Below are 27,955 nucleotides of genomic sequence, written 5' to 3'. Positions count from 1 at the left end.
GGCGCCGTTTCTGGAGGCGATAGTTGCGCTTCTAGTGGAAGGAAACAGAAGCCCGCTTTAGCTAAAAAGTGTATAGTTCATGATCTAACCATTCAGTTTCAGTTAAATTACTGACATTCAGTAAACAATACGTCGAATTTGATTCTACTACGCAAAAAAGAGCAACGTAATCGAGAATGGTTAACGTGGGAATGAGCAAAATTTTAAACTTACTTATCTTTCAAATTAACAGGAAGCACGTGTTAATTAATGAAACATTATGATTCTACTATGAGACAGCTATTGCATGTATAGTTCGAAAAAATAGGAAATTGTCAATCCTTTTAGGCTAAGTGTAACTTTGGGGGCATTAAAATCTTGAAGGTCATTCTTTATATGAATTATCATAGCGACAAAGTTCAATACTTATTTAATTAGCCGTTTTGACGACGAGAAATCTTTACTTCTATTACCTTCTGTGCATGAATTAAAAAGGTAAAAGGAAATTATGAAAACTCGTTTGCGCAATGTTGGAGCAATTCGCAACCGGTGTAATGGGACTTGTCTGAATCGAGCAAACTTGATGACACTGTAGCGAAATATTACGCAAAAAATGTGCACGTTTACGTCCAAGGTTCGTAAATCCAGCTCTAATAGAAAAATTATTTGCGAAACCGCAGACAGTTCGTTGCTCTTCTCCGAGCAACGCTTTCGTAACCGATTCCATATCTTTCTCGCTCGACGCCTTCGATATCCAAATGGGCGATCATTTCGTTCGAAATGAAATACAGAAAGACAATACGTATACTGTATAATATGTACAATATTCTCTGAAATTATAAGAGCCTTACATAATATTCGTTTATTCAATATTTAAACGTTATTTATTCAAATTTATTTACTCAAATTATTGACTAAGTGACGGTACTAAAACTTGAGCCATTACAATGTTTGCTGAATATATACATAGCAAAATCTTTAAATTTCAAGACTATTATTACACATCGGAAGGCGACATGCACATCCTGATTTTTCAAATTAATAAATAGTATACCGTATACTCTATTTCTAATAATGTTATTAACTAAGAATTACGTATACCCTATACTCAATTTCTAATGATATTATTAAGAATTGAGTATACTTCGTATACTTCATTTTTAGATCATATTATTTATCTCCAAGTTCAGATATCGATTTTTCGATTTGATTTGTCATTTTTGATCCTCCAGCTGTGATTCAAGCTCTCGAAGTTCAACAATTTCAAACAGATTATATTAACCTTTAATTTGAATAAAGTACCTACACAGAATGCTTCATTTCTACTAGTAATTTGATACTTGATTTATAATTCCACCAAATGAAATCTTGCTGCCATCTGGTTACGAAGTCGCGAAACTACTATAACCCCTACATATATGTAACCCTTAATCTCATAAGCACGGTCTGATTTTACGCGTATAAAATTTTTCGTAACTAAATTACCATTTCTCTTAATATATATTTTTTTGTTATAGCTATATATAGTATTAGCTATTGCATATTCTTTTCTTAGTATTTTCTTGACATTTTACCGACTGGCCATTCGGCCGTAAACATTTCCCATTTCATAGAATAATTATATCTGCTAACATTTTTATATTTTCATAACCTTGACATTAAACGATATTTATTTCATCTATTTCATTTATTTTATTAATTTATTAATCACGGAAGGAATCTAATATTTAAAAAATTATACAATAGTATTGGAGCTTACAAGATCGGGTGAAAGAATGTCAGGTTATGTCGATTTAGAAGCTACCGGTCGGTAAAGCGTTAACAACGCTAGTGCCATTACGTCGTGTAGAAGATCATTAATTTATTTGCCATATACATACATTGGTCTACGTCCTCCTTCCCCTAACAAATACATAACTAACAAAACGAAAGTAAAAAAGGAACAAATGGTGTAAATTTTACAGAGAGACAAAGTCCTCTCAGAAAATTACATCTAAGGATTTCGATACGGAAGTCTCGGATACGCTAAGCTCGTCAACGCTTGCTCTGTGAACTTACACAACATCGTCCCGCTAATTTCAATACGGTATTCTCAATCATGCTGATTCACTTCTCAGCGTGCAGCACTCTATTTATCCACATTTCGCTAAATTACAGGAAACAGTAGGATCACAGATGCGGCGGAGGCGGAGGTGGTACCAAAATGGCGGCCGGCAGTGGCCGCTGAGAGATCGCGTCCGGATGAAAGCCAGCGCCCAATAAGTCTATCAGCCACTGTCCACGATATCCGTAACGTCTCTGGTAATCGAGCGAGGCTCTCGGTCCATCCTCGGGCCTAAAAACGAAGGTCATCTTCTGCCTGGTGTCCGGAGTAGCCACCAATCTCAAGAGACCCTCGAGGCTGTTCCGCGGCCATTCCCAGATCCTGCCTCCCGACAGAAATGTCCGGAACATCCCCGTCAATCGCGACGGCGAAAAATCGAAGGGCAGTGTCCTGGTCACTCGCGTTTGCACCGTCGGCTCTACGGCTACGCACATCTGCACACTCGAATAAAAAGAACATGTGAAACCGTGTCAAGAACTATGCTCCTTTTTCTCGGTTGCCGAGACGGATCGCTTACCGCGAGTATGAATATTAAAAAGACACCGATGCGTCGCATGTTTCGTTCTCGTTCTCGTTTCACAGTTTTTCTACGGGATCCTTCGAGCAAGGAGACACGGAACAAAGTATTCGTTCTTTCATTTCGCCGTGTCGCCTTTATGTCCCCTATCCGGGGGTAAGGTGTCGTGCATAGAATATCGCCGATCAATACGAAATTGTCATTCAACGGACGAAATCGCGACATAGTTTTTCAAACGGCTCGCGCCTTGTTTGTCCCAGTCGTTCGTACCCTTTTTTTTACTTTCACTGGCACACGTTGCGCCAGACTCGGATAATCTCTATCCTCGCGTACACGGACTTCGGTAGCCAAGCCGAACGGACGTAGTTGGTATTCAGTGACTGTCGCGGCGACGTTGGATCGCGCGAACCGCTACGTGATTAGGAGCAGCAGGAACTACGACATGGATTTCCCTCGCAATTTGGTAGATACGTCATTTTGTAGTTATCATATATAACTTGTCGATATAGAAATTGTTCAATGAAACGTTGACGGCACAGTATTTTGCTTTTGGTCCGTCGCAGAACGTGCGGAAGATTCGAGTAAGCGCGTATCGGTGAATTATGTCACCGTTGCTCGAATGATGTCAAAGTTAAGGATTGAATTAATTCAATCTGAACGGTTGTCGAACATTTTCTACATGGGTTTGGCTTTACATATAATTAATAAAATTAAAACGTGGTAATCCAGCTTGCTGATCCAGCAAATGTAAAAGTCCAATAAAGTCTTCCAGTATGCAAAGTACGCTCCGTTTGCGTAACTTATCTAGCTGACTCGAACTGATTTCAGATGATCCTGGCATCAGTTGTCTTGGTATTCTATACCGAAACATGCTTGTCGGCCCCTCATCCCGGCATCGTGACATTCGTCAGAGATCTCATTCAACAGAACGTAGTGGGTATACCGGTGATCCACGAGGCAAGTATACTCTTCCGCGAGATAAGAAAGGAAGGAGAAAATACGTAGAGTGGAACCGATGTTTTTGTGCGCAGAAAACCGAGTGGGATTTCGATCCGGAAGTTGGAAAACAGAGACAGGCCAGGTACGAGCAGGAAAACGGACGCTATGGTGAGATTGCCATAGCAAAGATCGGCATGGGTATCGGTTACAAAGGATCTTGGGGCACGCCTGTATGAAAATGAATTCGTAAACGATCGACAATTTGTAAATAAATGCTAGCTGAACATAAATTGATATTTTTTAATTATGTTCGAAGGGAAGAAGTAAAACGATGTTCAATGTCCATTCCTTGTAATGTTCTATGTTGTTGAATATTTTATTTGGTAAAATTAAGGCTACAAAATATTTTCACAAGATAGTGTAAGATATATAAGAAATTTGATATACTGATTTAACACGTGAGACGTCTATGTATAGTAATACAGAATATTTAACCCCTTGCACTACGACTCCTTTTACACTGCGTTGATTACCACTTATTTATCCTTAAAATTTTCCTTAATAGGACCACATCATTTTTTGTTTCTTGTATCGTCTTTATTTACTTCCGTCTCTAAACATTGATAATAGAAAAATTCAATTTGATTTCTTTATCACGAGCCTGACTCGTTATTATAGTGTAAGGGGTTAACTTTTTCAGTTAAACTATTCTGTAGTGTGTTTCTTGTTCCCTTCTCGTACACTCCGTTCATAGATCTGAGATTTTAGAATACTACGTGTATAGTAAATACAATTAATCCTTCAATATTCCTTCTCGACAAGAAAACATTATTGGTGGATAATTATCCATACAAGTAGTCCAACCATGCTCATGTCGATGCTCTGGCTCAACGTGACTACTAATTTGCTTAAACAACGAGTTGGATCTTTACCGTTACGCTTATAGAAAGCGCATCGTGAACAATAGACAATTGTGTAACACGCAAATTGTTATACATTGACTTCGCAAATAATGAGCCTCTTAAACCTAGAATTAATTTCCGGATTAATGCTTCTAAAGTCATTCTTACACATCTACTTTTTACGATACTCTTTCACGAAATGTTCTTCCCCTTAACCCCTTAACCAACGATTTAGGTTTGAAAATTTCCGGCCGAAAACGTATACAGGCTCGCGCAGCCTTCGGGCCATTCGCGCGATTTATTCCATACCATGATCGATTATGCCCGTAATATTTACGTTTGGCTCGATCATCTACTACGGACTATGCCCGTAGTTGTTGGTTAAGAGGTTAAGTGAAAATAAATTATGAACACAGATTAACAATGAGAATATTGGTTCCTACAATTTCTGCGCACGTGATCGTGGTCGAACGATAATCTACGAAATTGTTTTAAACGCGTCACGAATTCAGGATGCTCGTTCTTTCATCGACCTTGAGGAATGTCGTCATTGATCGCGTAATTGGCTTTCGACGAATTTCGGGGAATCGGAGGGCTGCGATGTGCTCAAGGTTCCCCCGATTATGATACCGTCACAATGCTACGTGCAACACCTGTCCAAAGTACGTACGACATCCGTCGTCCGACTTTCACTGGATCACCTCGAAGACATGACCGAGGTGGAGGGGTGCATCGTCGGAGAAGAAAGGTAACGGTTTGCCAGGATAAGGCTGACCGAAGACGGATTCAGAAAAACGGAAACAGACCGATCGTACGAGTCGCGTAGTGATCGCCTTTTCGAAGTTCTCGATCGTGGAACTGTTCCGTTTCGCGGATTCGGAGAAGAAACTGTTTTCGGCGAAGAATTCGCACGCACGATACCAACGCAGCGACGAACTTTCGAAACTTTCGTTCTGGGCACTCACCGTTATGGCAAGGCAGGCTTCTGTGAGTAAAATTAATATATGAATTCAAAAAAACTAGAAATAAAGCGATAGAAAGATCGAAAACATAATGTGAAATAATTAGCGTGGAAAGATGAGAAGGCATAGAGAAGAATGAATTTTTATTAGAGTAAAGAAAGGTCTAGGTGACCCATTTCTACCGGGCATGCCACGGAGCGTTTCTGTTTCACGTCCTTTCGTACGTTTCTTGCCAGAGTCCGAGTAGTTTATAATTTAGTTGCATGCAGATTGACGAGGCACGTTTTTGCAAACTGTAGTTTCAACATTAATGTTAATTAACCTACTTTGCAGTGGACGATCGTGGTTTTTGCGACAGTGATTATCGCGTCTCTGATGGGATTAATTGCTGAGAGCGAAGCAACGATAGCTCAACCGAAAGCACCAAATTTTCAATATTTCGAACGGTGAGGAATGCAAATTATACCAGATAGGTGATAATAGAAAATATATTAAGTAATACAAGCATTTATTCGCTCATCATGTCGATATAAATAATGTCTGTTTCATCAATTATATTGGAACAAATACTATTGATCTATATGTGTAGGGTACTCTTGCATTTCTGATATAATAATCCAGGTATATAAATTTGAATTGAAAAAAAATTAATCTCCAATATTAACTTAATATTTTTTAACATAATCAAAAGTAAACTGTTTAACAAAATAGAGTGCGACAAAACGTCGAGGCGCGAATATATCGAGTATAGGTTGTCTGTTCATGACTCACTGAATCTACTGATATACCTTATTGTATATTTCTGAATTGAATGTAAAGAAACTATAGCTCTTATTTCCGCATATCCCTTCATTGATTATGTAGCAATTCATTCATTAATTCTTCATGAAAAGAAACTGATACAGGAAAATTTTATTGTATAGCTAATTTTCTATAAAACTTGATTTTTCATCTTAAATGCAATCAGAAGATCCGCACTAATCGTTATCTAATCATTTGTAGGCCCAAGTATCGCTATCCATATTACGATGAAAATGGGAGAGGCAAATTACTCTACGGCTATGGAGGGCCAGAACTTTATCAATACAAAACTTATAGTGCCCTTGACGGAATCCATTAATATAGAGGGTATTTTTCGCACTAAAATTTATAAATAATAATGCAATTTCTCGTAAAGTGATACACAGTACACACGCGATATTGATTCCGATCACAAGAACACATTGTCACAAGTATTTAGAGTGTGCAATGCTTAGCATAGTTATGTTTGTATATATAATATATATATGTATAATATAATATAATGATTTATCTGTTATATTAGTGTAATTCTTGTTTTCTTACCTGGTACTTGTTACTTCTTGTAACCGGAAACACATCGGGTCTTGTTATAGATTTAAGGAACATTACAAGATCGTTTATTCATCGAATTATAATCAATTTTTAAATGCAATTGTCTCGTGTATACTAGATTATTTCGTAGACTTATGTTTCATTGTCTTGGATTACGTTTTATTAGTCGAAATAATACGTTCGATACAACATTCTATCTCGACGACAGGATGTTAAAAACCGAGCGTTAACGAACGGATGTGTTCTAATTGTGATAAATCGGTCTCGTTAGTCGGGCGAATTAGAAAAGTGAAATAGAATGATCACGATGTTTCTTCGATGCTGAATTCCTAAGAGTACATTTAACCAGTAGCTTACAGCGTTAAAATTCACGAATTTTTCTACAACGAATGTGTGTGGAATGTGCAGTAGCATCGCTAGTAGTGTCTATGAGGTGTCGAATAACCACTGTAAAAGGTGAGAGAGTGAGAACAGCTAATTCTAAGAACGCTTAAATAACCGACTATCGTATGTCAAAGAGATAGAAATATTTGTAAACGTTTAAAAAACTGCCAGTCAATCGTGATTGAATCTTAAATTAGACGCGCACGGAGAGGGGCGCGATTTATGTTCGTTTCCGTCGTGACAGGTGCACATACAAAGTTACAAATGTGCAAGCATAGTCGAATTATAGCGAGATTATGTTGATTTAACGAACGACTACTACCCGTACGATGTTCCCCGGGTATTTATTCCATATGATCCTTGTCCGCCTTGTCTTCGGCAGACTGTAACTGTCATACGAAATCCATCTCAGATTTACTATAATATTGTGTACCTGCTCGTCGTCTATACAGCTGTCTCTCTATAAATTTCTTTATCTCGCTGATTACAAACACGCTTGATGTTAATAAGACGAGGAACAAAATATCTGCAGAAGATGAAGAAAACAATTCGTTAGTAAATCGAGAGGAAACGTAAAAAAGAATTATAACAGGGCGTTTGGCAAAATATTTTAGAATATTTATAAAATATTTCCTAGTAAAAATATGTAAAATTTGCGCTCTGTATTCTAACTTTGTGTATATTCTTCTACTATCTCACTGCATCTGCCAAGATGCACAAAGTTTGGAAGAAAAATTATTTAAGGTATGTAATGCTTAATTCATACCTTTTATTGTGAGAGCCTCAGTTTGGAAAACTCGTTGCAATGGTGGGAAATAGATCACTAACATTTGTCCTATTACTGATAACGTTACAGCTACCAGAAACATTTTATTACTCCACAATCCAATGGTGAATATTGATTTTGTCTGAAATTAGAACTCTGTTTAGCGAAAACTAATACTTCAAATTTTGCAATGTCTTACCTGTGATCTGCAGCTTAGTGCATTGAACATATCAAAGAATACGAAACAGGTGAATGTCATGGTTGTATCTCTTGCAGTATTTCCATTTACCATCTAACGAAACAAATTTTTCAAGCATTCTAGCAGATAATACAAATAGCTTTCTAATAAAACAACTTCATACCTCTCTATTATAAACCCACAGGGTACCGAGAATGATTATAGTAGCTGACAATAATACATTGATGATAAGATGTCGAGTAATCATTGGCTCCTTCGTGTTACGTGGTTTTTGTTTCAATACATCTTTGTCAACCGGTTCGACTCCAAGACTGTAATGAATATAATTCAACATATAATAAAGTAGTATTAATAAAAACTATTTTCTGCGAAGATTACCTTTGAGCTGGTGGGCCATCCATAATAATATTAATCCAAAGAATTTGCATTGCATTTAAAGGATTCGGTATACCCATCAGAGTGGCAAGAGCAATTAAGGAAAGAGCTGCTATACTAGTACTTAACTGAAATCTTACAAAATTCCTTATATTGTGAAAAATTCCTTTTCCTTCTTCAATTGCAGCACTAAAATAAATACGCAATTATAAAGAAACGTATAAAAAAAAAGGAAAGGTTATTAATAAATTTAACAAAAATATGTACATGATAGTTGCGAAATCATCGTCTACTAGAATCATGTCCGCAGCTTCCTTGCAAACGTCGGTACCATTTTTACCCATGGCTATTCCTATATCTGCCTTCTTTAAAGCAACTCCATCGTTCACTCCGTCACCCGTCATACCCACTATATTGCCCTCCCTTTGCAAGGCCTTCACAATGCATAATTTATGCTTAGGCGTGACTCGGTAAAACACGCTAACATTATTGATACATTGCTCCAATTGGTGTTCAGTCATCAAATCAATCTCATCTCCAGACATTAACCGCGAGTGAAGTACATCTAGCCCGATGGTACTTGCTGAAATAGAAATTGTCAATTGCAATATACTGTACTAACAACATCAGTTACAAGTAAGCTAACAATACAAATTGTAGATATGGAATATATTTCATACCTATAGCAGACGCTGTCTCTTTGGCATCTCCTGTAACCAACTTAACTTTAACTCCACTGTTAATGAGAGTTGTTATGGATTCACGAACGTGTGGCCTAGGTGGATCGCATATTCCCACCAAACCAACATATATGAGATCTTGTAATGATTTACCACGTGCTAAGCCAAGTACTGTAAACAACAACACATTGTGCATAACGAAAGTCAGTATAAACAATTTGTTACAAATAGAATTGTAATGCACCTCTTAATCCTTGTTGCCCAATCTCATAGGCTTCTGTTAGGAACTCCTCATCTTTCTTCTGATTAAGAGAATACACTTGACCGTTAGCAGAATATTTGGTACATTGAGGCAAGATCTTCTCTATAGCACCTTTTACAAAAAATATTTCTTGCTTATTCTGTAACATGTACAATATATGTAACATCAGGAGCAGCCACAATATTAACTGTCGTTACAATATGAAATCACATATAATAAACAATTCATTTACCTCACCATACTTTGGTGTACATTTCACAACCATCATTTTCTGCTCTGAGGAAAAAGGATATTCTTGTAGGCGTAAATATTTATCTGCGACTCCGTACATTCCATACTTCATCGCTAATACTAGCAATGCACCTTCTGTTGGTTGACCAAGCAGAGTGTCGTTCTGTATAATAGCATTGTTACAGATACATCCTACTTCCAGCATATGGCTAATAGAAGCACGGGCATCATCATAATTATCGCACTTTCGAATTCGAACTTCTCCCTTATCGTTGTAGCCAGCCCCAGTAACGTCAGCCACGTATCCATCCGACGTTACTAAGATCGTTGCAGTCATCTCGTTTTTCGTAATAGTACCAGTTTTATCGGAACATATCACATTCACGCAACCTACGCGTTAACGGCATGACATTGTAATGTTATGAGGAAATAAGATAAATATTATATAATGATAAAACATACGTGCGTACCAAGAGTTTCAACTGTTGGTAACTTTTTAACAATAGCCTTTCTTTTAGCCATCCTCATAACGCCCAAAGCTAAAGTTACAGTTACAACAATAGGTAAACCTTCAGGTATAGCTGCTACTGCCAAACTCACGCTGATCGTAAACATTTCAAGAATAGCTTTGCCCTGGATCCAGCCAAGAAGCATAATAATACCAATAATACAAAATGAATAAAAAGATAATTGTGTCCCCAAAATATCCATGCTCCTTTGTAGAGGTGTCTTTGGAGCTTCTTCAGCTTGCATCATTGAAAAAACTTCTCCAAATTCACTCTTTTCACCAGTGTTGACCACTATACCCTGCAAAGAATTTTTTAATTATTCTTACACTGTTTACATATTATGATATTTATTCTATATTACACAACTAACCTTGCCATTTCCACAGCGCACCAATGTACCCATAAATGCAATATTTTTCTTTGTTGTCAACCCATTTGTTTTAAGTAATGGAACAGTTGACTTTTGTGCTGGTTCAGTTTCTCCGGTGAAACTGCTTTCATCAATTGCTAAATCTATTGCTTCGAATATCCTGATATCTGCAGGTACTCTGTCACCAATATTTAAATAAACTATATCACCAGGAACTAAATTGCGAGCAAGAAATGTTTCTAAACGGCCCTCTCGTAAGCTGAAAAATATAATAACATGATTGCTGTATCAAAATTATTTGGCGTTTTTTACATTATTAGCATAGAAAGAAATAATCACTTTAATCATGAACCTAAATCGAGATAGTCAAAATACATTGAAGTTTTTTAAGTGGGGATTACAGACAACTAAATTTCACCATTATCGATCTATTTTTCAAATTGGATATCATATCTTCTTTCCTAATAAGGCAAAGGAATGCTCCATGCAATGGGTTACTATATCTTCCAAGAACCACATTTCTAAAGGAAATGTTGATTTAAGTAAAGGCCATGGAAACAATTTTAACTTAGTGTTTAAAACTACACAAAAGTCTTGTTAGAAAACATAGTATATAGTTCTTTACCAGTGACATGTTGGTGGAACCAATTTATTTAATTCTTCTAAGGATTTTTCAGATCGGTATTCTTGTACAAATGCAACTGTCACTACAATTATGATAGCCTGGAAAAAAAGGATTGTATGAAATTAACAATCATATTATTTAAATTGTTCATATATATGGTACATATTATTTTGTATACTCACCACTGTAATACTGACAGCGTCATCAAACTGTCTCATACATACACTAACAAAAGCAGAACCAAGTAGTAACAGAATTAAAGGATTCTTGAACTGGAAAAATTAATTTTTCTTGTAAATGTGGCCTATGTCAATGTGAAACTTTAAATTTTGAATTAAATGAATTAAATACCTGTTCAACATATTTTTTCCACGTTGGCTCTTCTTCTTTAACGCTAAATTCATTAAATCCAACTAACTGTCTTCGATGGTCAGCTTCCTCTGACCATAATCCTGATCTTATATCAACATGTAACCTAGCTGCTATTTCCTCTGTGCCAAGACTGGCAGCTTCTGAAGTTGTTAACCACATTTCTGAACTTTGTTCTTTGGGGCCCTTAAAAAACAAGTCATTCCCTATATTTTTTCTGTCACACTTGTTTTTTCTGTCTGTATACACAAACAATTTTATACCTTCAGTTAAGTATTTCAGCCATTTTTAAACAATATAAAATACATTTCTTTATAGAAATGCTTTAAATCTTTAATCTCAATACGTTTTGGATACTGAGTATTTTGGTATTTTTAATGATATCGTTAAAATAATAACTTTAAAAAATTAATTATTTTCATGACATATGTCATGCAATTTTTCATCTGACACTTTTACAACAGAATGCATTTTGTCACACACAATGACCAAGTGTAATTTCTAATATATTTTTAATATGTAATCTCTCGAAGATGATAAGTTGTATAAATATTTTATTGCACTTAACAAGAATAAAAGAGTATAACGTCAAACTGACACTTAAATTAATGACACGTGCGTTGCGAGTTACGGATTATGTTTGACTTTTATATATGTGTAACACAAGTATATGTATACGTTAAATATGCTCATACAAATATAATTATTGGAATGTATGGAGCGTTTAAAAATGATTTTCTTCAGTATCTGAAAGCTCTCATGAAATTCTGTAAGTACTATTTTCTTAAAAATAAGTTTGTGTCACATTCTTCGAAACGCTTATCACTGGACACCCTAACCTATGACGATTTGCGCAGTGAGTAAAATTTAATACACACGTGTGTACAGTTTACAGGTGTAATAAAACGTCATACTTAAAGACTATAAATTAAGAAGGTAAACAAAGCGAATGACACCGGGCTTTAGTAATTCATGAAATCGATGCAGTTAGCAAACTGCACGTGTAAATATTGATATGTATGTATGAATTAATTTATTGAATCTACAATCAAATCAAAACTTATTTATTTCATTGAGAATTCGATCATATTCCGAATAGAATTTATACTGATTTTGTACAATTTCATATACATAAATACCTGCAGGTAATAGTAAATACTTGTATGTATTGTATGCACTCACATAAAACGCTATCTTAGAAGCATTAAATCTTTACGTGCAGGAATGCAACTCTTTCACGCGATAATTTTTGCTGAACTTTGTATTTAAAACACGAGAAAACGATTTAAACTTTTCTTACTATCAGCAATCAGTTATAAAATGCATTATTTAGACTTGTATAGGAAATGGAATTAAAAGGTTCTCTCAATTTAACAATTATATTTCTTGTGATAATTAAAAGGTATTTCTTAAATATTTCGCGTCCATATAGTCATTATATTTTTTACTTATGATAATTCGATCTAAAAACTTATAGGATTTCGGTCTGTTTAAAAAACATAATTTCATAGATTGTTGCCCTTCAATTTTCCGTCTCAGCGATTATCGATCCATTTACCTTCGAACGCGCAAGACTACGTTGTTGTTCTAAGCGTAGGTAAACTTATTTCGCATAGTTTCTTGTTGGTATAGAATATTGAAAAAATATCGGCACACTATTAAACATTTATTATATATTCGATTATAAGATGAAATTAAATATTTTCTGCAATAGTATTTGTGTATATTTTATAATTATACCGCATGTATTTCAAGTCCGTGTGTAGAAGATAAAATCTGGATATTTGTATTGAAATACTGAACATTGCGCAAACATCCGCAGTTTAAACTTTAAGTGTCCTACTATAGTAGTAGAAGAAGATTATCGTTCACGTAGATAATTACACGAGCTGTTTTAATCGATAATGTTCAGGATATTTCATTAAGAAGAAATTAAGGAATGTTAGCTAGATGTAGATTTACAGGAAAGAATAGCGATCCTGGTTGGTATTGTTGGCAAGGTAAGTTTAGGATCGATACCGAAACACTCGGATAGGTTACAGTTGTAATAAAGTTAAAGGCTTCTACTACTTTGTTACATAAAGTAAACCTTTTATTATATTAAATTCCAATGATACTTTAATTTTAATATTTTACTAATGCAACTTCAACTTTTAAAAATTATTTGTTTTTATCTTAAAGAATTATCAATTGATTTGAGTACTAATAACAGACAACAAATATCTTATACGGTTATCTTTTTCAAGAAGATAACTTTTACTTCACTAGATTAGTAATTGCAACAGTTGCATGATATGCATAGAATAACCCCACCATCAGAGCCACTGCGACCTTGAATACTGTACTGTTTACATCAACGAACAGGTGAGGAATTTATGATCCAAATGTTCTATAATCTATTTTTAAAATCGTAATTTTATTTATTAATTAAGGATATCTTCAAATATTATTAGTTGACAACGTGAACGTAATAATCCGTGACCGTGAAACATCATTAGCGAAAACATGCTGCTGACTAATTTCCTTGAACGATTTATTGCTCCACAGTGTTCGAGGAAATAGCGTTCGTAAAAGGGTAATTTAATAGTTTAACTGTGATAAATTCCAACGAAGTAATACATTATCGCAATGCAATTATCACTAACACTAGTCAAAGTCAACAATGTATTGTTAAAAGCAATAAAAAAAAACAACATACATAGAGTAATATGTTAATTATAGAAAATAACGCGCGAAATATAATTTCGTTAAAAAATATATAATCTAATAATATTAATGTTTCTTTCACAGTTAAAGGGAGAACATTGAAACAGCCATTAATCTTATTGTTAGGGTGGAAGACAAAGTTTCGGGAAAAGCATAGAGAATTAACATTACATTCCGATTTAATGATGCAGATAAAAAGACCGTAACATTCCATTAATGTATTAGAAAAACAAACATTCCTACCTCTTTCAAAACTGCATCCTCGTCGCTTCCTTTATCCGTGTTAACATCCAATTTATGCAGTATCGTGTTGATGTCGTCGAAAAGCTGTTGATACTTCTTACCCGCCGTGTCTTTCATTTCTTCCAGCAAGATCTGTCTCCCTTTCTCTCTTCTATCCCTGCTGGTCGGCAACCAGTTTCACAGTACTGTGCTCCTTTCCTTTTCCTTTTTCAAATCGTGCTTGTAATGCTGCGAAAACTTCGCCTGGTAATTTTCAAGTCGTTTGTTATTTGTCAATCCGGTTTCACGATTTCGAAAAACGGAAATACATAGCTCATGGTCCAACTGAATTCCTGTCAAAACGGCAACCAACGAGCATTGAGCGTGTGCCGCGCGTTCGGGGAGGTTAAGTGTTCTACCGATTTCTAGTCACGCGAAGGTCAAATGAAGAGAAAAAAAACATCTATCGCTTCTCTAGAATTTTCGAATGTGTCATAGTCAAGAAAACGGTACTTCAATTCACGTATTGATTATCAAACATACTAATGGACTCAAAGGATAGCTGAATAAACGATTCACTTGTTCGCGAAACTCAGTTCAAATAATCCAAATAGTCGACAGATTTAATAATGACCCCAGCTATACTATTGTTCCATGCAAGAGAATTACTATCGAATACAAAAAATTACATTTAATCGAAATAGGATATGGGCGGCAATGAAATAATCATGTAATGACAAGAATGGTATCAATTGATAATGGAAGTATATAAATATTTTTATCTACTTTTACCGATTTGTCAGTAGCAAATTGTAGAAATATCATTTTATTCATGACAAGCGATAACGTTGGTGGTCAGCATGCATAATTCATAACAAAGGAAGGTGCATATGTATATACATGATTATTCGTTAATTTAAAAACTAAATTGCCAATTAAATAACTTTCAGATATAAAATAGCTTTGCATTATAACAGGATACGACACAATTTCTGGTGTAATAAAAGACAAAATAATATCTAGTATCAAAAAAGTCAAAAGCATGCAATAAATATATTTTGCGACGTAATCGAAATATCATCGATCATGAGAAAATGGAATTCTAGAATTCGACTAATACGCATGCTCTCTAAATTCGAGTAGCTAATGTCATTCTATTTAATGAATCTTAATAATTGTGCAGTATTACCTATTTTCGAATGCTGATATTATTAATATCATATTAACTAGAATTTTATATTGACTTATGAAGAATAATGTGCTACCAACAGAATCTACAAGCTAGAACGCTAATACAATCATACAGTAATGAACAGATATGCAACCATGTTATTTACTTGTACTACTATTTTGTCATTATTGGATGTGAAAAACTCAGTAACAATGTAGGACATTATCCCTCGAATTTGTATGGCACATTTAATTTAAAAACTAACAATAAATTGAAGAATCTCGAATGTAGTGCCTAAATAATTGTTCTAACGGGCATCTACCCGATTTGGTGAAATACTTTCAGTCAGGGGTAGTATACGTTATTACAAATCGATAGTGTCGTGTTCACAGTGATCGTATGCAAACTGGATCTTTGCACCACTTCAAACACAAAGATGATCACGAGTGTTTCTAGAATTTTCGATAAAAATATCCTACCCTTAGGATAACCCTTTTAATATCCGAGGCACGTCGGAGGATTGAGCCCCGATGCGTGGCCAGGTGAAACAAGGATGAGAAACGATTCACAAGTAGAGACTTTCCTGCGCGGAACCGAGGATCGTATCTTGGAAAATGATCGAGTTAGTCTCGTCTTCGCCGTAGAATTCTGTACGCAGTTACGCACTCATACAAAGGAGAACTGGAAACACGCGATGATCGGTTGACGTGTAACTGCCGAGCCGAGTGCCGAATGACAGCTAGTAGCGGGCAGCGCCGTCCGTACCGAGCTGGTACTGATCTGGGAAAGCAGCTATGGATGCCGCTTGATGCGCGTGTGTCTTGCACGTGTGTGCATACAAACTCGTTTCGAGTCAATGTATTAGAAGTGGAGCAGACTGTGTCGATCCAGCGTACGACGACCTTACAAAGGGGCCACATATACATTTCGCACCGATTTTGATGAAACTTTGTGGTACCGTAGTGGTCACCTAAATTTTAAGCAACTAGGGCTCCGATTGTAACGGTCGACCATACTTAAGATATTTTTCAAATCAAGTTCGTATCTTCCCATTATACTCGATGCTTCTTCAGTTACCAGGACACGTCAAGCAAACACGGTGACGCAACGCAACATTTTACACCTACTGTACTTCCAAATTTACTCACGACGTTCCCTTAGTCAACATTGTTGAGATTCATTCTCATTGATTTAACAAGATAACGCACAGATATTTTTTATAATAGATCTAATTAATTATTGATTCGGGACGACGTATGTGTAATTTATTTACGATAGTAAATAATGCAGAAGATATCGAAAAATCAATATTCTTGTACGCGCAAGAATGTTATTCTATATTTTAGCGTAGTTGTAATACGCTTTAAGTTGATAGATTCTACGGCCTTGGATGAGGTAAAATTCTCAAGCTGCGTGAGAAATTAAAATATTAGAATTTACAGGAAAAATGTATTACGACAGTGAGTGCACATGACAAGTGATTGACCTACTCGAAATAAATAAATAAAATCAAAGGTTTATTGAACAGGTTGACTACGAATATTTCATGTTACCCGGGTGGGTATGATTTGGGAACAGAACAGCATAGCCGTACGTGAGCAATAGCATGAAGTCGTTGGTTATTCAATTTTCCCGCTTAGTGTTTAATCGAACGATATTACGGTTCGTTGACATTGCTCTATACTCTGTACATATAGCTTCACGAAATGTTGCCTTTTCAAACTGAAGAACACGTCTCTGGAGGGAATGACCCACACTGAGAGTTAATTTGTAAATGACAATTCCATTTCATTTCTAAAAAATAATTACAAACAATTCATATGTAAATGTTTTCAAAATAATCATCATTAAATTGAATTAAATTTATTCTTTAAAGTAATTCTTTAATATCTTACCAATGTCAATAAAAATTGTTCTAGAATTCTGTAATATGGAGTTCCTCAATAAGTCTATTAACATCGAATTAAAAGGACGTTCTATTTATATGTGCTACAGCCTTTTAAAAAAGTGGCACCTTGTTTAAAACTAAAAGCAAAAGGTATGTTTACTAAGGCGGTACTATTGTTTGCAAGGTACAAAGTTTTCTTTCTTGCGGCGTCACTCTATTCAAATTATACAACACGATGTTAGAAAGGGTAGTAAAAGTTTATGTTTGCTCCGATTGGTTGACTCCGTTGCGATTGTGCTCATTTTGCAGTTAAAGGCAAGAAAGAACAAACTAAGTTAGAAATCAAGGAGAAGAGAATACACATCCATATGTCTGTAAATATGTATGTGCATATACGTTACATAAAATTTCGCTTGCTTTAATCCTGTCTCCTATCACGTTTGTTTATATGCAGTACAATACATTTATATGCTATGTGTGTCATGTAGTTTCTTCTTTTCTCGCATGCGCACTTTTAAATGCGCAATAAAGTGGTGGGGATCGAAAACGTGATGTCAAAGAAATCGAAAAATTCGACGCTTGGAAGGGAACCCTGAGACACTCCATTCTACACACATATTTACGTACATATTGCCATGCTAATTCTCTGTTCGAAAACCTAGTATGTATGTAGCACTACGAAGAAAACAAGAGTCACTGAACGATTGTAACATGTGTATGTGTGACATATTCATACACACTTGTATATATGTATATGGATCGATTGAAGCAGCAGCCTGAACGGCGGTAATTCGCCTACCGTTCAAGAGGACCGCATTAAGATAACCTCCGATGGATAGCATAAAACCGGCAGAAAATGTCACAAAGTCTATTAAAACTATTTGTCCATCGGCTGAAGAGCTCAGCGTGATTACAAATAACATCAAGTGTGTAAAATGTGGTCTTGTATTTCAAAACGAGCCACGATATCGATTACATGACCTTAAAGTGCATCAGCGTAAAAATTTAGATAAAATAATCAAAGAAAGTGTACAATATCGTTGTCCTGTCGAGTCCTGCATTTACGCGCCGAATGCTGAAAGACATTTTACTAGCATGAAATATCTTAAACAGGTAAGTATCGTTACAAAAATATTGCGACGAGTGTTATAATGATACAATATAATTTACAATTTAAATGTATATTTAGCATTATCTTAAAGTACATGCAAAAAAAACGTATGCTTGTACTCGTTGCGAAAAAAGCTTTTCCACTGAAGCAGCCAAAGAAGGTCACATCAGAGTATGTGGAACTGAATTCACATGTTCTTGCTCTAAAATTTACACTTCTTATGAAGCTTTACTCACACATGCAAAACGATCATTGCACACCATAAATGACAAATATAAAAATTCATCTAGGTAAGCTATTTATAAAAAAATGGTCAAGGGTCTATTTATAACTATGATATCAATTTATATTATAAACTTAATACTTTTACAGACGCACAAATTCAAAAGCAGTTCGTTCGATCCTACAAATTAATCCAACTGGTATAAATAAACTAATTACAATCCTACCAACAAATCAAAATGAAAATAGAGTATCTAACAATAATGATACCAAACAGAAAATTACTGTGGATATTGGTGTACAAACGGATGAATATAAGAGAAATAAAAGACTATTGAGTCCATTAAAACATATCAACAATGGCTATCATCAGAATGGAAAACGCGGTGTCTCTAAACAGACGCAGACAAACAATTCCCCCAAAATTCGACAAAACGTTATGTCTATGGAGACGCAGACCACAGAAGCTTCAAGAGTGTTTAAAAGTTCACTGAAGATTCAGAAGCGTAAGAAGACTTCTGTGTCACAGAATTCTGATTATACACTGTTGAAGGAAGATCTGAATCTGGAAAATTTTACATCTCCAAACTTGTTCCCCAGTAGTCCATTGCCACTTCGTCACGATGTTGGTTTGCAAGATTTTTGGGAAGAAAAGAGTACCTCAGGTACTCAAACAATACCTGAAAAAGACATATTTGAAGTTTTAAATGACAATGTAACTCAAACAGAATTTGAGACATTCTACGAGCATAGTACAAATCCACTAATACAGTGCGTTCCAAAGAGTACAGTCGCTCTAATGACATTACCTTATACAGAAGACACATCCACGACTGTTGAAGGCTACTCGTTTGGATCTTCGAATAGTATATCAAGATCGGATCCAATGCTTATAGATAAAACTTTTGACGATAAGTTCAGCAGTATAGAGACTCAGACTGAACAAGATTACTCACAATCCTTTTTTGATTCAGATACCTTAACTAGATCATTTGCATTAAGTTCTAACATTGAAACACAAACAACAAACAATCTAGACAACATGGATCAATTGTTGTATAGTAATACATGCACACAGACATGTAATGAAATACTACCATCTGATTTAGGATTGTCTAATATCCAAACGCAAACAGCGTGGACTCAACTCGAGGATACTACTGTTTCTACTGAAACACAAACAAAATCGCTGATATGTGAAACTGGATGCAACATTTCAATGGGTGCATGTCGCTCCTGGTTAAGTACACAAACTAGTCATACTGAAACACAAACTGACTTACTTAGTATTTTTGAAGGTCTTCAATAATGAGGTATTAATTTTATTTTTTATCATACTGAGCAACAGTATAATAAATAATATTTATGAAAAATAGTTTATGCATTTCATGTTATAGACTAAAATTAGTTTTTTATATTATTATTGTTTCATACTTTGGTATTTTGTATATTTTGTTATAAACTAATTATTTGAGTTCCTGTGTATGTGCAATCTGTTCATGAAATATATGCGATATAGATGAAAATATTGTATTTTCTTAAAGAAAATAAGTTTTTAAATTTGCTCTATTATACAGTGTTCACACTGCCACAATTTTAAAATATAATTTATACACATATGTTGCCAGAATAAAAAAATACACATTGCAGGCAATGTAATTCTGTTATATGTAACTTATCAATAAATTTGTTAATTTGAAAACTGCTGCACGAGTGATGTCATTAACTCTCATTTTAAACTTTAAGGGGGCAGATAAGTCTTGAAGCTATTTCGATGTACATTCATTCCTTCACATTATTTTCAAACATAAAAAATAATTTTAATAACTCTCAGCAACGTAGCAACTAATTCAAAGGCATTAATGATAATTTCAAATTTTGATAATCAAAAATTATAAGAATAAAGCGAAGTACTGCATATTAAGAAAACATTCTTCACTTGTATTAATTTACAAATTAAATATATTTACATCTATGTTATAGGTATAAAACATTTTATTAGAATACTAGAATGTACCTTTTGAATTTTTGTTTAATAATTTGTTATATGTTTGTAAAACAAAGTATATTTAAATCTAAACAAAATCTGGAATTATTTATATGCCATATCGTTTAAAAATCTGATGATACATATCATATGTATATACGGGATTTATTTATTAAGATTAACCACCATTTTTGAGGCATTTCGAATAATCTGTGAAGGAACAAAAATGAAGTTGTGTTTTTCATGAAAAATCAAGGCAAGCTTCACTTTATTTAAATGATAGCAGAAATTTTGAACTTCGTTTCAAAAATGTAAATTTGATTAACAGAGACAATAGTATGGAGAATTATTTGATCATTTCTTAATCAATTTACATACTCGCAAAAAGTAATAAAACTAGTACGCAACTTCAACGATAATAATAATAATAATAGCTTCTGTGTTAATTAAATCTATATTTATAAATAAACGCCTTTGGCAGATTTTTTAAAATATCTGAAAAATAATGGTTATTCTAAAAGGATACACTCCATATATCGTACAGCACTTAAAAAAACGTACTTAATCGTTGATTTATTATAATTACAGCCTTATTTAAGAGATTCACATTTTCCAAGACTCAAGAGTCATGTACCCCCTTAAATAGAAAAATACATGGAGAATCTTGTCTGTTTCAAGTCTAATTACCTAGCTGATAGTATTGACATGTACAAAAAAAATGGATCATGTTATTTGAAACTGTACACGTAACATTGTTACAATGACCATTAGAGTAACGTTTCTCTTAACAATTACATTGGAATAGTACTGTGAATCCCAACCAGTGCTTTTCATTTACAAATCTCTGACAAAGCGTATGTATAAAAGTTAAAATCTTTAATGGTTTTCTGAGAGTCATATCGTGAAGAATCAACGTAAACCACATTTTTACGCATGTTTGTTGTTAAAAATTAAGATAACATTTAACGCATTAATAATTATAAATAATCGACGACTTCCATTTTCGATAATGTTACAGATCTATATATAAAAAAAAAACATTTACATAAGCATAACTAATAACAAAATTTATAATGGAAACATAAAGCAAAGCTAATAGTCTATAGTCATATCGTATTTGTGATTATACCGTGACTTGAAATACGAGAGCTATCACTAACACATGTAGAGATACAACAAACATAATGTGGATACCGTGCCTGGCAATTGAATCAAATCACTAATCGACTCCAGAAGAATACTCAGCGCAGATGCATGAGCTCCAGGAACTTAATAGCATCAGCTGGGATGTATATAGGAGAAAAAGTGACACATGGGGTAATGTATAGACAGAGGAGTACATAAAACTGTATTAAGGTGTAGGACCAGCAGCTTCATGAGTTATCTTTATCAAAATCTGATAGAAAATCTTTGGTCCAATCTTCTATCTTATCTACATTTTCAAGCGTAGAAGCTAGTATTCTTAAATTGTCCACACCGGACATTAGCTGTCTGTAAATATATTAAGACACAATATACACCTAATATTCTTTTTATAGAAGTATAAAAAATATATACATATATATATAATGTTTCAGCGAAATATATTTTTACCTTAATGATACTTCCGCCGATGAAGCAGCATTTCTTAAATCATTGGCTAGCCTTCTTACTGTTTGATTTACGTTTGGGGAATTACATTGCACTTTATGTCCCATTCCTGTTCTAGCTTTAAGGTCCTCGTTCTCCAACCTCAAAACTTTAATTTCTCTTTTTAACGACGTGATAGTGCTTTCTGCATTTACTGCTCTTCTCTGCAAAGAAAAAGATTCAAACACGCAAAGGTAAAATGTAAAAATATGATCATATACTCACTGTACTACGTTTTAAATTATCTTCAACCTGTTCCATAGCTTTCTCTAAATGTGCTGCTTCTTCTTGTTCCACATCTCTTCTAGAAGTCAGTTCTGCTTTCAATATTTGTATTCTGTAATGAACATAACAAATATAAATCATACAATTTAATTGAATTTATATTAATATGATTAGGCTTACCTTTTAGATTTTTCATTGATTTCTTTTCTTGCTTGTTCTAGCTCGTGCCGCAATCTTTCATTTTCTAATAATAGCTGTAAGCAAATTTTAATTTGTATGAATTCAAAGTATTCTTTAATTAATAAAGTTCTATATAAATCATACCCTTCTTTCTGTGGAGTCTATATTATTTGAAATAGAACCAGAATCTGTAGAGACTGTTGTTTTATTATGAATAGGACCATCATTCAGAAAATCTGGTAAAGATTTTGGAACACTTCCTTCACTAGGCACTGAGCAATCTCTTGCTGCTATGTTTGGACTCGAATCAGGCTCAGCCCCAAGTATTGGTAAATCTAATGGAAACCCTGAATGATGAAACAAATTATATATATATATATATATAATAGTGTGTATTAAATTTACTTATTTAATGTATTTAATGTATATAATATGATATAATTATTTTAAGAATCTCATTTTTTATACCTACCTGATGATTCTGGACGTTCTGTATTTCCTATGCTAGATCTATCAAAGATAGGTAAATTTAAATGGGCAGAGCAACTTGCATTTGGTGGAGATTGATTACTAGATGGTAATGTCTTGGCTATTCTAGTCAGATCAAAGGGATAATCATATAAAATAGGTTCACTTTCTTCTGATTCATTTCTACGTCTGTTTTGTCTTTGTTCAACACTATTTAGTGCAAAGTCTGGTAGATTATCTACATCGGAAGTATTTTGCTGAGTAGATTCATGATTCAAATAACACTGTTCCAAAACCAGGTGATCTTGCACAAAGTCTGGTAGTTCTGTTGGATTACGAGAGTAAACTGTAGGATCCTTTTCTAATTTATTGGGGCTTGGTGGTGGAGAAGTATAAATCTTTGGACGTGCTCCACCAGCACAATAATTTGTTTGCGAGTTCTTAAGGAAATGTTTAAAACTGAATGGATTCACTTCGCGACGTGACACTTCTTGCCCTACAAAACAGAAAGAATAGAATAACACTCATTGTTAGATAAGTACCTTGACAAATATAACGAAATCTAACCTTGTTGTGGATCACATCCCGTAGCCACCTCCTCTTCGGAAGACGACGACGAGAATTTTACGTCTCTGAAGTGCCATCTTACTTTTTTCGACGTTGACCGAGGACATTCATTCTTTTTTTCATGATTCGCCATCATCTACACGGACGGTCAACTTTACCGACAATCGTATCATTTGCGGTGCAGTCAAAACTGCACTTGACATTTGTCACCCGCTGACTACGCTCGGATCAGGTTAGTCGCGCGACTTTTTTCTTTTGTCTTCTTTTTACTCGTCGTTTTACTCACTCTACACAAACGTGGGAGAAATGCACGCTTTAAATCCTTCTGGCACTACTCCTCTTTCGTAACTTGAAGTATTTATTGCATGTAGACGCTTATCTGAAACAGAGGCGCAAGGTATTATGTGTACAGGTATACATATATTATATCGATGTGGAATACTTATAGTAAATTTTACTAATCGTGATTTATTCAGAAGATACTCGTTACCATAAAGAAATCAGGTGAATTACTTAATGTTTACATGGTAATTTCTTGTTTGTAACAGATACTTACATTACAATTCCATTGGACAGGTTATTAACCACGTGAGAATATTAATCACCGCATCATTTTATACACGTTTTTACGGATGTATAAAGTGCCTTTAACACGATGTCACAAGAAAAACCCTGTCGCGTGTGCACAGACTTCAAAACGTGGACAAAGATTCAAAAGAAGGCGTTCGAATCTGAGAAGGTATGAAACTTACGTTTTCTAAATTAAAAGTTCTATATAAATCATAATTTACTCTATAATAGGATGTAAATATGTTGTTTATGCTGTTATTTAATTTGATGTCAAACTGTGTGTCATTCGGCGCAATGTTTTAAATTAAACTAAAACTGTACGATTTGGGAAGAAGACATACGATTATTCCAGCCTCGCGGCTCGTTTATATAATATCGCCGATTACCAACAATTATAAAAACGAATCGTGAGGCTTGAATAACCATAAGTTGAAGGACAATCTAAAAGAATTTACTGCACATAGTATTTCGTGAATACATTTTCGTTTTATTTAATAATTTTTATTTCGTATTCAAAATTAATAGTATCTGTACGACATAGGTAGGTTATAGATGTTTAGAAAATTTATTTTTTTACAATAGTATGTAAATAGTAAAAAATATATTACATAATCATACAAAATAGTATACAAGTTACTATACATGTTTCCATTATTTGCTTATATGTGTTTGTGTTTTTCTTTTAACAGGAATCTGAGAAAAAGCAAGAGAAAAATCAATCTGTAAATAGTAAGGTTAGACGTGATGATTGTCCTTTAGACAAGGATGAATTAGGCTCTAAAACATGGGCACTGTTACATACCATGGCAGCATATTATCCTGACCATCCGAGTGATGCACAAAAATCATATATGAAGCAGTTCTTTTATTCATTTTCTCAGTTTTATCCTTGTTATGTATGTGCAGAAGATTTAAGGGAGCAGTTAAAACAGTCTCCACCACAAACTGACTCGCAGGAAACATTGAGTAATTGGCTTTGTGACATACATAATGAGGTAAACAAGAAAGTTGGAAAACCAAAATTTGATTGTAGTCTTGTTAATCAAAGATGGAGAGATGGTTGGCTCGATGGCTCTTGTGACTGATAATAATTTATGATCTCTCATGACATTTAAATGTTTAAAAGTGACCTACATGTGATATAAAATATTACGTAAGTTATTAATTGTTACATCTACCGCTCTGATAAGAGAAGTAATTCTATATACAAATAAATTTGTATTTATGTTTTCAAAGTATACCAAAAATATTAATAAAAATAGGATAATTATGCGACCATAGTTACATTAATTGTCACCTGTTTTAGAGTGTAGTCACTGATAGGGAATAGGTGGTGGTAAATGTGAGATAGTAAATGCGGCGTTCGTTGTTCTAAGACGAGGTTCATAACTGTGGTCTTGTCCATCACCACCAATTGGCATTACTTGACATGTTCTAATATGAAATGGAAACCGTTTGTTAGCCATAGATGGCCGAGTGATGAACAAAAATACTACATGTCCCACAAATACAATCCATAGTGAACATCCTTTTGCTACGCTTTCTCTTATCCAATCATCTACTAATAAAGTAATGCAGAGTACCTATGAAATAATAATTACATTGCAGAGGAATTGAGAAACCGTTTACAATGACTTTATGTAAAATACGTTCAATGTATACCGTTAGCGGATGACATAGAAACCATGCCGATCCCAAGGAAAATAATGAACCATAGAAATGAAGTTTTGTTTGCATTTTTTTGATTGTCTTCATGCAACGAAGAGAAAAGACAATCCATGCAACCAGCTTTAAAGCTATTAACATATATCCTGGTGGTGATTCGTAAATGTACAATACCAATCCAGGATCAAATACATCAGACTGATAAATGTATAATGAAAACTGAAAGAAAGAAGTAAAACACACAAAACATAGGATCCATCGAACTTGTCTTCCCGTTAGAACACTTTTCGTCACCGTGAAACCAATCGCGAGTAGTAACATAAGTATGGTAAATAGAATATCTGAACAGGCTTCTAAAAGTTGACCAATCAAGGAAGCATTCTCAGATGCTACCCCTTTTAAGCCAAGGTTCATGTAACTATAAATCTCACACAATATTCCTATTAATTGGAAAAGTAAAGAAGCCATGAAAATTTTATAAGACACGTGTAACAGTCGTCTTGCCCTTAATTGGACTGCTATGCAAAAACTTAGTATCACGAGTATAATGTATATACTGCCAATTGCTATTAACTCTGGTAATATATCTAAAATGGAAATGGATTTAGTTAAACAACATATTGAACTACTTTGGACAATGACGAAGTTACTTGCAGAATTCATCTGCTGAGAAATGTTCTCTCCAAAAGCTGCCAGGTTGTGCATTTGTTAGCGAAATCCAATACGAAATGTTCAGTCCATTCTCTGAATCACAGTCAGCTAATGCGATGAACCACCATCTCGGACGAGATGATCGGAATCTTCGATAGCTGGTGCATCGCACTATTGAGTCTTCTTCTCTACATCCCGATTGTACTGGTATAAGTGTTGATAATGGTACTATTTGACCAATTCCATCCTTGAGTATTTCTTCTCTTTCCGCACATGTTTTATTTGAAGGGTAAACGCTAGGCCATTGATCGGGCGCATCATAGTACAATAATATTTCCAAACTTTTTTCCTCGCCACTTAATTCGAAATCATACCGAAATGTACCTTGTTCTGTTAAAAAACAGAACCTCGCTAAAAATGCCCAATTCTAAAAGAAGAAATAATATTTGTTCTTCAACAAAATATTTAATGCTGGAAGTATTGTAAAATATTGAAAGATTTATAAAAAGAAAAACATATGCTAATCGAAAACTTAGTAAGAGTGATGATTAATAAAATATTTGTATTACTTCACGTGTAACCAAGCGTCCTCGAAGAATTTTAGTTTCTAATCGTATGAATAAAAGCAAAAATATTACACACGAAATCAATGGCGATTTAAACATTATTGACACTCAACCACACAATTTCCCTCGACTGTGAATGATATCTACATATCTCAAACACGTTACCTGTTACCTGCTGCTTTTCTCATAATCAATATTTGCCTGCCGCTTGCGACTATACATTTCAATTATCATATTGATCTGTACTTAATGCGAATCGTATTTCAAGTAAACTAGTTGAACAATGGATGGTACATTAAAAAAGTAGTGAAGGAAGTATTCGCTACCCCGGTTCTATATTTTTGAATGTTAATTCGAAACCGCCAACTTTTTGTACAGTGTCGACAAGTGTCCTACTAGCGACCTTGACATTTTCTTCCCGTTGTATAGAATAACATTGATATATAACAAAATAGTAAAAAGAAATTAGAGTATTTTAAAACTGTGCGTAACGAAATATATTATTTACTGTCTTATCTGTAACTCCAAGAAATCAAGTACATAATGATTTTTAATAGAATTTAACTTGGAATTTATTCAGTATTCGAAATCTATAGAAACT

The 27,955-nt window shown here is 34.4% G+C and overlaps 7 protein-coding genes across 14 annotated transcripts; 4 read left to right on the top strand and 3 right to left on the bottom strand.

Moving 5' to 3' along the window:
* Nucleotides 1–126: 126 nt before the first annotated feature.
* On the top strand, nucleotides 127–3,882 carry LOC144472913 (uncharacterized). Of its 2 annotated transcripts, XM_078186359.1 has the most exons (5): nucleotides 127–613; nucleotides 1,944–2,065; nucleotides 2,137–3,063; nucleotides 3,429–3,557; nucleotides 3,632–3,882. In XM_078186359.1, exons 3-5 carry the CDS (start codon nucleotides 3,043–3,045, stop codon nucleotides 3,773–3,775), a joined length of 294 nt encoding a protein of 97 aa, XP_078042485.1. In that variant the 5' UTR covers nucleotides 127–613; nucleotides 1,944–2,065; nucleotides 2,137–3,042; the 3' UTR covers nucleotides 3,776–3,882. The 2 variants fall into 2 exon arrangements, with proteins under 2 accessions (XP_078042485.1, XP_078042495.1); XM_078186369.1 differs by lacking the exon at nucleotides 1,944–2,065.
* Nucleotides 3,881–16,388, bottom strand: Spock (secretory pathway calcium atpase). Its single transcript, XM_078186347.1, has 16 exons — nucleotides 16,105–16,388; nucleotides 14,476–14,807; nucleotides 11,509–11,712; nucleotides 11,340–11,429; nucleotides 11,158–11,255; nucleotides 10,533–10,791; nucleotides 10,124–10,460; nucleotides 9,655–10,043; nucleotides 9,405–9,561; nucleotides 9,161–9,331; nucleotides 8,748–9,063; nucleotides 8,484–8,669; nucleotides 8,269–8,416; nucleotides 8,106–8,198; nucleotides 7,907–8,048; nucleotides 3,881–7,666 (listed from the first exon to the last, which is right to left on the bottom strand). Exons 2-16 carry the CDS (start codon nucleotides 14,590–14,592, stop codon nucleotides 7,533–7,535), a joined length of 2,841 nt encoding a protein of 946 aa, XP_078042473.1. The 5' UTR covers nucleotides 14,593–14,807; nucleotides 16,105–16,388; the 3' UTR covers nucleotides 3,881–7,532.
* Nucleotides 5,295–6,721, top strand: LOC144472922 (uncharacterized). Its single transcript, XM_078186380.1, has 3 exons — nucleotides 5,295–5,428; nucleotides 5,737–5,849; nucleotides 6,406–6,721. The coding sequence occupies exons 1-3, from the start codon at nucleotides 5,411–5,413 to the stop codon at nucleotides 6,521–6,523; spliced, it is 249 nt and encodes an 82-aa protein (XP_078042506.1). The 5' UTR covers nucleotides 5,295–5,410; the 3' UTR covers nucleotides 6,524–6,721.
* A 1,956-nt stretch (nucleotides 16,389–18,344) lies between the features above and the next one.
* On the top strand, nucleotides 18,345–20,155 carry Asciz (ASCIZ zinc finger protein). Its single transcript, XM_078196602.1, has 3 exons — nucleotides 18,345–18,626; nucleotides 18,703–18,914; nucleotides 18,997–20,155. The coding sequence occupies exons 1-3, from the start codon at nucleotides 18,345–18,347 to the stop codon at nucleotides 20,153–20,155; spliced, it is 1,653 nt and encodes a 550-aa protein (XP_078052728.1).
* Nucleotides 20,156–20,675: 520 nt separating this feature from the next.
* Nucleotides 20,676–24,187, bottom strand: L(3)04053 (lethal (3) 04053). Its single transcript, XM_078196604.1, has 7 exons — nucleotides 23,903–24,187; nucleotides 23,340–23,831; nucleotides 23,012–23,214; nucleotides 22,868–22,941; nucleotides 22,688–22,799; nucleotides 22,427–22,626; nucleotides 20,676–22,324 (listed from the first exon to the last, which is right to left on the bottom strand). The coding sequence occupies exons 1-7, from the start codon at nucleotides 24,036–24,038 to the stop codon at nucleotides 22,207–22,209; spliced, it is 1,335 nt and encodes a 444-aa protein (XP_078052730.1). The 5' UTR covers nucleotides 24,039–24,187; the 3' UTR covers nucleotides 20,676–22,206.
* Nucleotides 24,048–25,557, top strand: Alr (Evr1_Alr domain-containing protein Alr). 5 transcript variants are annotated; one of them, XM_078196609.1, is made up of 4 exons: nucleotides 24,206–24,314; nucleotides 24,379–24,406; nucleotides 24,479–24,641; nucleotides 25,162–25,557. In XM_078196609.1, the coding sequence occupies exons 3-4, from the start codon at nucleotides 24,558–24,560 to the stop codon at nucleotides 25,555–25,557; spliced, it is 480 nt and encodes a 159-aa protein (XP_078052735.1). In that variant the 5' UTR covers nucleotides 24,206–24,314; nucleotides 24,379–24,406; nucleotides 24,479–24,557. The 5 variants fall into 5 exon arrangements, with proteins under 5 accessions (XP_078052736.1, XP_078052739.1, XP_078052738.1 ...); XM_078196610.1 differs by lacking the exons at nucleotides 24,206–24,314; nucleotides 24,379–24,406 and adding an exon at nucleotides 24,048–24,134 and having other exon boundaries at nucleotides 24,451–24,641; XM_078196613.1 differs by lacking the exons at nucleotides 24,206–24,314; nucleotides 24,379–24,406 and adding an exon at nucleotides 24,082–24,134.
* On the bottom strand, nucleotides 25,059–27,499 carry LOC144478575 (transmembrane protein 145). Of its 3 annotated transcripts, none has more exons than XR_013495369.1 (6): nucleotides 27,358–27,499; nucleotides 26,792–27,215; nucleotides 26,135–26,724; nucleotides 25,770–26,055; nucleotides 25,275–25,602; nucleotides 25,059–25,192 (listed from the first exon to the last, which is right to left on the bottom strand). XR_013495369.1 is itself a non-coding variant. In XM_078196603.1 (5 exons), exons 1-4 carry the CDS (start codon nucleotides 27,451–27,453, stop codon nucleotides 25,786–25,788), a joined length of 1,380 nt encoding a protein of 459 aa, XP_078052729.1. In that variant the 5' UTR covers nucleotides 27,454–27,499; the 3' UTR covers nucleotides 25,059–25,602; nucleotides 25,770–25,785. The 3 variants fall into 3 exon arrangements, 1 of the variants encoding a protein (XP_078052729.1); XR_013495368.1 differs by having other exon boundaries at nucleotides 25,059–25,165; XM_078196603.1 differs by having other exon boundaries at nucleotides 25,059–25,602.
* Nucleotides 27,500–27,955: the final 456 nt, after the last annotated feature.

Source organism: Augochlora pura, chromosome 2 (genome assembly GCF_028453695.1).
Source record: "Augochlora pura isolate Apur16 chromosome 2, APUR_v2.2.1, whole genome shotgun sequence".
NCBI classification, from domain to species: Eukaryota; Metazoa; Arthropoda; class Insecta; order Hymenoptera; family Halictidae; genus Augochlora; species Augochlora pura.
The sequence above is the reverse complement of the archived record's forward strand: the minus strand, read 5'-3'. Positions and strand labels throughout refer to the sequence as shown.

Coding starts and splice junctions, on each gene's coding strand:
- LOC144472913 (XM_078186369.1), top strand. CDS start 3,043: ATGGATTTCCCTCGCAATTTG. Junction 3,064..3,428: donor TGGATTTCCCTCGCAATTTG/GTAGATACGTCA, acceptor AACTGATTTCAG/ATGATCCTGGCATCAGTTGT. Junction 3,558..3,631: donor GTATACCGGTGATCCACGAG/GCAAGTATACTC, acceptor TTTTGTGCGCAG/AAAACCGAGTGGGATTTCGA.
- LOC144472922 (XM_078186380.1), top strand. Junction 5,850..6,405: donor AATTTTCAATATTTCGAACG/GTGAGGAATGCA, acceptor AATCATTTGTAG/GCCCAAGTATCGCTATCCAT.
- Spock (XM_078186347.1), bottom strand. CDS start 14,592: ATGAAAGACACGGCGGGTAAGAAGTATCAACAGCTTTTCGACGACATC. Junction 8,049..8,105: donor CACTAAGCTGCAGATCACAG/GTAAGACATTGC, acceptor TTCTAATTTCAG/ACAAAATCAATATTCACCAT. Junction 7,667..7,906: donor TGAGGCTCTCACAATAAAAG/GTATGAATTAAG, acceptor CATCTTCTGCAG/ATATTTTGTTCCTCGTCTTA.
- Asciz (XM_078196602.1), top strand. CDS start 18,345: ATGGATAGCATAAAACCGGCAGAAAATGTCACAAAGTCTATTAAAACT. Junction 18,627..18,702: donor GCATGAAATATCTTAAACAG/GTAAGTATCGTT, acceptor ATGTATATTTAG/CATTATCTTAAAGTACATGC. Junction 18,915..18,996: donor AAATATAAAAATTCATCTAG/GTAAGCTATTTA, acceptor ATACTTTTACAG/ACGCACAAATTCAAAAGCAG.
- Alr (XM_078196610.1), top strand. CDS start 24,558: ATGTCACAAGAAAAACCCTGTCGCGTGTGCACAGACTTCAAAACGTGG. Junction 24,642..25,161: donor AGGCGTTCGAATCTGAGAAG/GTATGAAACTTA, acceptor TTCTTTTAACAG/GAATCTGAGAAAAAGCAAGA.
- LOC144478575 (XM_078196603.1), bottom strand. CDS start 27,453: ATGTTTAAATCGCCATTGATTTCGTGTGTAATATTTTTGCTTTTATTC. Junction 27,216..27,357: donor GACGCTTGGTTACACGTGAA/GTAATACAAATA, acceptor TTCTTCTTTTAG/AATTGGGCATTTTTAGCGAG. Junction 26,725..26,791: donor TTTCTCAGCAGATGAATTCT/GCAAGTAACTTC, acceptor TTTCCATTTTAG/ATATATTACCAGAGTTAATA.